The sequence below is a fragment of the Egretta garzetta genome, unplaced genomic scaffold (genome assembly GCF_000687185.1).
Source record: "Egretta garzetta isolate BGI_Z169 unplaced genomic scaffold, ASM68718v1 scaffold105, whole genome shotgun sequence".
NCBI lineage: Eukaryota > Metazoa > Chordata > Aves > Pelecaniformes > Ardeidae > Egretta > Egretta garzetta.
In genome coordinates, this window is record NW_009259598.1 from 1883080 (window position 1) to 1892357 (window position 9278).

Genomic DNA, 9278 nt, shown 5'->3' on the forward strand with positions numbered 1-9278 from the left:
CGGGCAGCAGCTGCAGGTCTTCAGCGGGGCGCTGCGGGAGGCGCTGGCAGGTGAGGCGCAGCCCCGAGGGCCGGGGAAGAGATCAGCTTCGTGGGGAGGAAGGTCTGGGGTGAAATCCCACTCGCGTTTGTCCTCTGCCTCTCCCCCTCGGGGCTGGGCGCCCAGTGATGTCCTTCCCTGGTGCTCCCTGTGTTGCTGCCTGGACCTGGTGTCCCTCCCTGTGTGCCCACCTGTGTCCTCTTGGGTTGGGTACCCATCTGTGTCCTTCCCCGACACCTGGCTGTGTCCTCCTTGATGCTGGATATTTACTTGTGCCCTTGCCTGGGCACCCACCTGTGTCCCTGTGGGGGCTGGCAGGCATCTGTGTGCCTCCTTGGGCACCCACCTGTGTCCCTGTAGGGTCCTGGGCAAACAGCTGCCTCAGCCCTGAAAGCAAGCAGATCCCCTGCCTAGTTTCTGTTAAGGATTTTGTGTAGCCTATCTGCTTGAAGTCCTCCTTGCCAGGGCTTGATATCAATGATCCTAGGCTAGTCTGTGTGCCCTGTCTGCTGGCAAGAAGTGTTCAGCTCTGTGTCAGTGGGGTTTGGCACTCCCCTCCCCAGGAGTGTTGCTGGGGCTCAGCACTAACTGGGTGGCCCAAAGGTCTCCTCCTAGCCTAACACAGCCTTGTGTTAATCAGCCCTAAGGAAGGGATGGTTTGTTTGCCACTGTGCTGAGATAAGGGGTAGTGACATGCCCCTGAACTTAGAGAATGACTTGGATGTTACTCCCTGAGTGTGTGGTGTTTTGTTGTTGGCGATACGGTATCTACCCTGGCCACCCCAGTGGTCAGGGTGAGAAGGTGTTGGGGTCCTGTCACTGCAGCTACTGTGATACTGTCCTGCCTGAGGTTTCTAGGATCTGAAGAGCTGTGCTCCTACGCCTTGGAGCAAGCAGCGGCTGAGTAGTGCTCTGCTCCGGAGCCTCCGTCTGACGGAGGCAGCCTGAGGAGGACTTGGTTTCCTCTGCCTGCAGTGAGGTGTGGGACCCCCTTGGGACTGCAGCAGGACACAGATCTCCTCACAGCTGCTGCACGCCGAGTCACCGTTCTTCCCTTCTCGCTTCCTTTGCAGAGCACTACAAACATCACTGGTTTCCCGAGAAACCGTTCAAAGGCTCAGGGTATCGCTGCATCCGGATCAATCACAAAATGGACCCCATTATCAGCAAGGCAGCTAGCCAGATTGGACTCAGCCTACCCCAGCTCTACCAGCTCCTGCCCAGTGAGCTCACGCTCTGGGTGGACCCCTACGAGGTCTCATACCGCATCGGTGAGGATGGCTCCATCTGTGTCTTATATGAAGCGACTGCAACGAAGCCTGTGAGCTCCTATGGGATGCTTACCTGTAAGAACCAGATGATGTTAGGTCGCACCAGTCCTTCGAAAAACTACATCATGACTGTCTCCAGCTAAATACTCCTCTTGTACTTACACTGCCAAGACACAGGCTACTGTATACCTCACCTGAGGATCTATTTTTAAGATGAAGAGCTATTTATATTTTTTAAAAAAATCCAAGAAAATCCAAAATTAAAATATTGGGCACTGCTTTGAACAGAAGCGGTGTTCTAGGTGCCTTTTTTAAAGCTGTTGCAAGCTTATGAGTTTTTATTATGAAGCTGATATCTACCTAATTAGTGTTGGATGGCAATTTTGGGCTGGCTTACTCACTTGGGCAGCTTGGAATGCAGGAAGAGGGGTAAGAGCCAGGCTGGGAAGTGTGGCTTGGTGGTGGGAGATGTCTGTGTCACCTTCTCACCATCCTGGTACCCAACAGTATATGCTGTATTGCAAAACTGTTGGAGAAGGGATGAAGGAGTTGCTGTCTTTCCTCCACTCATTTTTTTCATTCTCCAGCTGGTCTGATCTCTCTGGGGCCTGGATATAGTGTTTGGGGGAGCCTTGCCTCAGGGCTGGGTGATGCTGGGGACCCTGGGAATCTCTCACCTTTGCTCTCACATGTTTCCTCTGGACCCACTTACTCTGTGAGTGTTGCAGCTCTGCCCTGCCCCGCTCCTAGCACAAAGCAAGGGGGAGCATGGCCTTTCTTCAGCCCTTCCATCTCTCCTGTTTGCTGCTGGACAGAAAGGGCCACGTAGCTATTGGCGCCCTGTGAAATGCAGCAAGGCAGAAATGTGCTGGGAGTCAGGCTATGCAGAGAAGGTCCCCAAGATGAATATTGCAGCTACTGTGGTGGCACTAGAGTGCTGTCTGTTCCTGGTGCTCCCCAGTACCTGGCTGTTGCCCACTGCTTGCACACAGAGAAGGGTACTCCAGACCCTGAAACCAGCACTGAACAGCTGTGAGTTACAAATCCTTTCTACTGTGTGTGGCTTGGACGTCAGCCCATGATCTGCTCTTGTGTGGCCTCTCTGTGCTCCAAGAGTGGAGTCTGGCCTCTTGCTTGCAAAAGTTGCCTAATCCAATGCTGACGACTTGCTGTGTCACTTCTCCAAAAGAGCTGAAGCAACTTGCCTTGTGCCATTAGAGGCCCTTTTGCCCTATCTCTTAAAATCGGAAGTATTGAGGGGGTGTCTCTTCCCCCTGTGTGTAGGATGCTCAGATGCTTTGGTGTCCTAATATTGCTTTTAAAGTCACAGCACTTCTTCCCTCTCTTCCTCCTCTGGGTGATCAGCACATGGCTGTCCCTGGGAGCTGTCTCCACTGACACCTTGGTAAGGGGCATCATTTGGTTCTGATCTCTTGGTACATAACTGTTTTGCACAATTAATGCCTGGTCTTGGACTCTGTCTATTCAAGCAAAACTCCTCTTGGAGGCCCAGTGGTACTTGTATTCAGGGAGATTTTGCCCAAGTGGTGTTCAGGATTTGGCCTTTAAACTGCTCTGGCTAACTACAGATGGGGTGGGAGCTGAAAGTGCTGCCCTAAGAACTTCACCTGACTGTTGGGAATGAGCCTTTACCAGGATGTTGTATGTCCCTTGCCCTTTTACTTAACCCTCTGGTGTTCCCCTGGTGATCCTGGGAGAAGTGATTGAAAAAGCCGGGTGTTGACATGGTTGGTTGTAATGAAACTTTCCCAGATTTGTCTCCCAGCGCACTTCTTTTTTTTACCTTCCTCTTTTCTGACCTGGCAGCTGAGTGGCATAACCAGAGTTGTTCTTGCCCAGCCTTTGATGAATCAAGTTCTCAGACATTTGTGCAATATATTTCCAGATCTTGGGTGCTCTGGGAGAGGAAGGAAGCCTCCCATCTGCCACGGTTCTTAGCTTGTTTTTTTAATAGATTAAAAAATTCAGCACAGCTTCCCAATTCTGACTACTAATGTGGAAAAGTAAGCTCAGATTTCTGTAAGTTTCAAATCATGAATTCCAGAACTGGAAAACAAGCCTCAATTCTTAGATCCTTTTAAAATATCAAGTGGTGAGTTACTTGTCCTTGAGCAGTAATCAGTCTGAAGTTGCATCACTTCCCTCTGCATCACTTGAATTTCTCATGTCAGCAAAGCAGAAGCTGAAATGAAGCACTGGGGCTTTTCCCTTGGTGATCTTGTGCAATAGGTGACCTCACCAAGAGGGGAGTACATGGGAACTTCCAAAAAGCAGACTCCCTTTTCAAGGAAAAGGGATCTCGGTGCTTTTTGGAGTCCTCACTTAACCTGCTTATGTGGAAAGCCCACGATAAGAGCTGCATTCAGGATGAGCAGTGTTAGCTTTGCTGCACTCCTTGGCTGGATGTGAAGTTTCCTGAAGGCTGGTACTTCCTTGGGTTGTAATTTGTCACGATCAAAGCAATCTTAAGATTTACCCCCCTTCCTTTTCACTCTGTTCCCTCCCTCTTACCAGAAAAGTTTTTCAGGAACAGCCCACACCAAAGGAATACACTATGATTGCTCTTAACATGCCCCCACTTCCAGAACCAAAGCATACAAAGTCTCACGTTTTTTGTCCCTGGTGTGGAGGAGTCTGATGTTAAAGGTGTCTGGTTTTAGCTTCAAAACCAAACCTGGGTATAATCCATTTCTCTCTTGTAGCTGGTTCCATGTAAAAACTGTGAATTAGTGTGCTCTGTTGCCTTCTGCCTACAAGCCTGATACTCAACCGCAGAGCTGAATGGTGTGTGTATTTTAAGACAGTGTAACTGAGGGGTTTCTTGTAACTTTTGTTTTTTTAACAAGCTGGACTGTTGAACGGGACCTGCTTTTTGTATTTGGTGAAAATGGTAGAAAGTTTGTAAGCTACACTTGGAGGAGGGAGTGGCTGGTTACTAATTGTATAGTAGTGTTTTTATATACAGAATGTACAGATCCTTTGACAGACATATGCTTTTGTTACTTTAATAAAAATGTAGCAGTATAAATGTGCCTTGTTTCCTTGCTGGGAACTGTTGTGTGTTTGCAAAGAGGGTGAGGGTTGGGATTGCAGCCTAAATCCCACACTGGGAATGCTGTGGGTTTGGTTAAAGCATGGATGACTTAATATCCAGCTGTGTCAAGGAGGAGGTTTAGAAAAAAGCTGCTTAGTCAACATGCTGACTCTAAACCTGACCCTCTAAACCTGAGGAATTAAGGCTGGGAATTGGTCTGATGACTAACGTGGGGCTGTGGGTGTCCTGCCCTCTCCTTCCCTATGCTCATTACTGGGTTCTGGCTTGGGCAGTGGGGGATTTACTCACTGTAGGATTGTGGAAATCCTGTGTCCTGCCAGGGCATGAAGGTGTTAACGTGGTCAACTGCCAGATCTCCTCCCGACCCTAGGAATGGCATAAAGGAAGTCTTGGAAAGAAGCGATTAATGATCTGAGCCAGGCACAGGCAGTTCCTGGTTAAGCCTGTATGCCTCTGCTGTCCTTCCAGGGGTGACTGAGCCAACAGAGGAAGAAGGGTTGAAGGATCACAGGATTGAAATGTTCAGGTAAGCGGAGGATGCTCTGGGCCTGTCATGATAAAGGCAGCCGGGGTTGATTCACTGGAGATCCTGTTTTGGCTCTGTCGAGAGCCTGGTGACTGCAGCATGGAGCTGCAGCCCTGCTCCCTGGGATGGGGATGTCCAGCTCATGTTTAATCCCCATCTGTACTCATCTGCAAGCTGACCTCGTTTAAGGACCTTGGCTAAATTGGTCTGTGCTAGTTTCAGTCCAGAACTCCATTTTTATGGAGTTAAGGAAGGCTTGAGTTGCAGCCTGCAGGGTCCTTGTGGCCCACCCCAACCCACTCGCTGTGCTGGTGCCTTCCTGGAGCGGTGATGCCCGTGGGGGGGGGCACAGGCCTGGTCCCACTGCTCTCCCTGCCAGGGGCAAAGGTGCTTCCTCCCCTCCTGCTTTTATCGTAACACGCCACCTCTGAGAGGAAAACAATTTGGGTTTGGTGCGCTGTCGAAGCCACTCCTTCTTGAACTTATCCCTTCATTAGTTTCCATAAACACACCCAAATTGCTGCTGCTTGTGAAACAGGGCTGCTGGGGAGGAACATGGGGTGTCCCATTCGGTTGCTGATTAGCTCGGGAGTCATCTGGGTTCAAAGGCTTGGTGAAGTCAGATGATGGCGGCCTTCCTCCCTCTGGCTTGTCTGGATCTGTGTGGTCCTTGGCCCATTTTCAGGCTGCCATAGTCCATGCCATGGCCAGCCTGGTGTGGTCCTGCGTGCTGTGGCCTGTGGCTGGCATTTGGGCCAGCAGACAGAGCCAAGATCAGCTCAAATTTGAGTTGCTTGTAGCCAAGCTAAAAATACAGCTCTTACGCCATGGAGCGTTTAGTGAGGAGTCAACGCAACCCGCACCGCAACCAGATCCCCCCGCCAGCCTTTTCATAGGTGACTCATTCATTATTTTTATTTGGCTTGTCGGTTTTTTTCTGGTAGGATCGTGATACCTGGCGTACAAGCTGGGTTAGCTTGGGGGTGCATCTTTATCTGCCCCCCCTCAAAGCCCTTTCTAGGCCTTTCGGAGCTGAGCCGCGGCTCTCAGCGGATTTTCTCGTTGCGAGCTCCCCGAGCACGGCACAGGAGCAGCTCAGGGGCACGGGAGGAAGGGAATGCGGAGGCACAGCCGCAGTACGCACTGGGGACCCAGCTGCCCCCCGGGAATGCTTGAAGCAGCTCTGAAAAAGACTCGAGGTAACAAAACCCACACTCATCCACCGCTGCCCACCTCCTGCCTGTTGAAATCTGCACTCGTTTTTCTGCTGAGCCTGTTGCTGGGTTTCTGTTGGGATTCTTTTATTCAGGCTGGGCAGGGAAGTGTCCGATTCGCGGAGCCTGGGTCAAATGTTGTCCTCTGTAATCAGAGCTCGGTGTGTTGCATAAACGAGCATTTGCCTTTGCTGTGTCCTGGGTGAGAGCTCAGCCCTTTGCCCTCAGACCTGCCTGCACGCCCGCCTGCTTCCCGGCACCCCGCAGGGGAGGTGAGCTCTGCCAGCACAGCGGGGTCCAGGACTTAAACCCAGAGTGTCCCCACGTGTGTGCTACCCGCCTAGAGACAAGTTATCCCCCCCAAAAACCCTGCTGTGGGGAGGAATGGCAGCACAGGGGATGCTGGCTCTCAGGGGAAAACGCTTTCCTCCTTTCCCAGCAGTCTGGAAGGGCATTTAATGCCTATTGAGAATAAAAAAGCGGGTGGGCTTTAACGGCCTGTCCCCTGCCCCGATGAGTTGTCCCCCTGCTATCCATGCAAGGCTTCCCAGCCGTGTGCGAGCTGTCGCAGCGCTGTCAGTCCTTCCTCACAGAGCTGGGGCAGTTCTGGGGGCTGGTCTGTGGGGGAAATGCAGATTGTGCAAAGCCCAAACCAGCCACGAGGAACGAACGTCCTGGCCCAGGGGCAACAACCACCCCAGGACAGGGTTCCCCCGGGGCCTGCGAGGATTCATGGCAAAATGTTTGTTTGATTTTTTTGTTTCTGTGTTTGTGTGCTCCTCTTTCTTTCCTGGGGTCCCTTTAGCAGAAATTGGGTGTTTCTCAGTTCTAAGTTATCAGAAAAGCAACATCAGCATTTAGGGTGTGAAACTGCTTGTTGGGGTAATTCCTGCCCTTCCCACAGAAGCCAGACCTCATCCCCAGCCAGTCCCTCTATGACCGTCCCTGCCTTGAAGCACTTTCACCCCTGCCCACCCTGAAGCTGGGAAGAGAGCTGGGCCCCTCCGACAACGCGGCAAATGGGACGGGTTGCTCAGAAGGGAAAAAGGTGGTGGGGGGGATGGCAGCGGCGTGGCAGCCGAGGCTCTGGGCTCTCCCTTGTTTGCCTCTGCAGCTGTAGGAAGGACAGAAGCGAAACCAGGCGCCGCCAAGCCTCCTCCCCGCACCAGCACGGTCGTGCAGGGCTCGGCCTCCGCCAGGTGCTTCCGGCCCTCTTTATTTGCCGACGGGGCGATGGGAAGCGACCGGCTATTTCGGCTTGGCCAAGGCCAATCAGGCACTCGCGTGGGTGCAGCCGCACACGCCTGTATCTGGGGAGACGCAGCCGGCAGCGCCCAGCCCCAGCCCTGGGAAAAGGGGGGAGGCGCAGGCCCCGGAGCGCTCCATCGCCTGCGGTTCCCTACAGCCCGGATGATCTTCCCAGGATCTGCCGGAGCCGTAGAAACTCTGCAATCACGTGGCCTGGCAACTGGAAGATGGTTTGTGGGGTTTGGAGGGGTTGGTGCTGCGCCAAGCCCGTAGCGCTTTGGGCTGCAGCCCTCTGACAGACTCCAGCATCGCCTCTGCTTGCACCAGCAATCTCCGGCATCGCCGCTGTTCACACCAGCAAATTCTGGCATGGCCAGTGTTTGTGGTGGTGGTGGGCCTCCCCCCGCCAAGCTCTGCTTCCAGCTCTGCACCCTGCAGGGCAGAGCCAAGCCCTTCCCCGAGCCCCCCGAGGTGTGGGCAGGCATTGGGTCCAGGGTCTGGGTTGGCATGTGGGCTCCTGTTGGTTTCTGTCCCTTGGCCGGGATGGCAGAGTCATTCCTGGCTGGGGGTGGCACTCCCGGCCTGCCCTTCCTCCTGACAGATCTTCCTCTCCCTCCTCTTCCCTCATCCAGCTCCCTTTCCATCTGCACAGTGGCCACAGCCAGACCTTGAGCTCTCCCTGGCCAGACCCTGAGCCCTCTGCAGCCACAACCCATCCTGGCTCGGCATCCCCGAGCACCCCAACAGCCTCACGCACAGCCGGGGCCCCCAAACCAATGCGAAGGGGAACAGCCCACTCTACCTTTCTAATCCTTGCTAAAAACTGAACCACCCGGTGGAAAAAATACCAAACCTTCCTTCCTCCAAAAAGGTCATGGGCAGATGCAAACGCGTGCGCCGCAGCCGCCGCACGCCCACTCGCCTCCCCCCCATGCGGCGCAGTAACCGGCTCAGCGCTCGCAGCTCGCTGTTCTTGGAGGGAGTCCAGCAGCAGATGGGGCAGGCTGCGGCGTTGCTTCGTGTTAACTTGAAATGAAAAAAAAATTCCACCTTGAACAACCACAGAACCTGCCGGCAGGCTCAGCCCCAGCCCCGTCTCCGCTCCCTGCCTGCTCGCTTCCTCCCGTGCCAGCTTTTGGGCAGGGGTGCACACGGAGCAGGTCCTGTGCAGACCTCTGGTTTATTAAAAATTGCAGCAGGGAGGGAGAGGGGAGGGGGCTCCCCAAAGGGGATGGGGGGGCCTGCAGCCCCAAGAGCAGGCACGTCCCATAGCCCTGGAAGGGTGCATCCCCCATCAAGTTGAGAAGCTTGAATGGGGCAAAAGTGGGGTCTGGAGAGGGACAGCCCACCCCGGCCCTGCAGTGGGTGGAATGTCTCCCTGCTCCTGGGGTGTCACGGAGGAGCTCGGGGGTCCTGGGGGCCGACTCACCCCAGCTGCCCCCCTGCTGCCAGCGCCCAGGCGAGGGGCTATGGGGCTGGGACAGATGGGCAGGGGGAGAGGAGCCGCTTTCAGCTGCTTTTTTGTTTTCCACCAAGCATCCCAAGGGGAGAGCTGTCCCCGGCCCCATCCCGGCCCCCTCCGCAGCGGCTGCTCCCCTGCACGGGGGCCAGCTCCGATGCTCTCATTTACGACCTGTTTGGGGGATAAAAGGGGCTTGTTGGCGGCAGCAAGCAACTGGTGTATGGGGACAACTGTTGCCATCTGTCTGGTGGGGCGGTGGGGGGGCCGCGGCGGGGCCGGGGCCAAGCCGGGGCCGGGGTTTTGTTTCTCCTTTCATGCACCACTAAACTTTGCACCTTTTGTTTCCCAGAGAAGGGCTGAGAGCTGGGGAAAAAAAAGAGGCCTCTGCGCTGCACGGGTCGGGGCAGAGCTTGCTCAGCTTCCCCGAGGGGGTTGTATACGA

The 9278-nt window shown here is 54.2% G+C and overlaps 1 protein-coding gene across 1 annotated transcript; it reads left to right on the plus strand.

Moving 5' to 3' along the window:
- Window position 1: 1 nt before the first annotated feature.
- Window positions 2-1522, plus strand: BTG2 (BTG anti-proliferation factor 2; the record flags this gene model as incomplete). The annotated part of the gene is made up of 2 exons (XM_009638221.2): window positions 2-50; window positions 1113-1522. Coding segments are annotated over 2 exons (390 nt in total), but the record flags the coding sequence as incomplete, so codon positions are not given.
- Between the last annotated feature and the right edge of the window lie 7756 nt (window positions 1523-9278).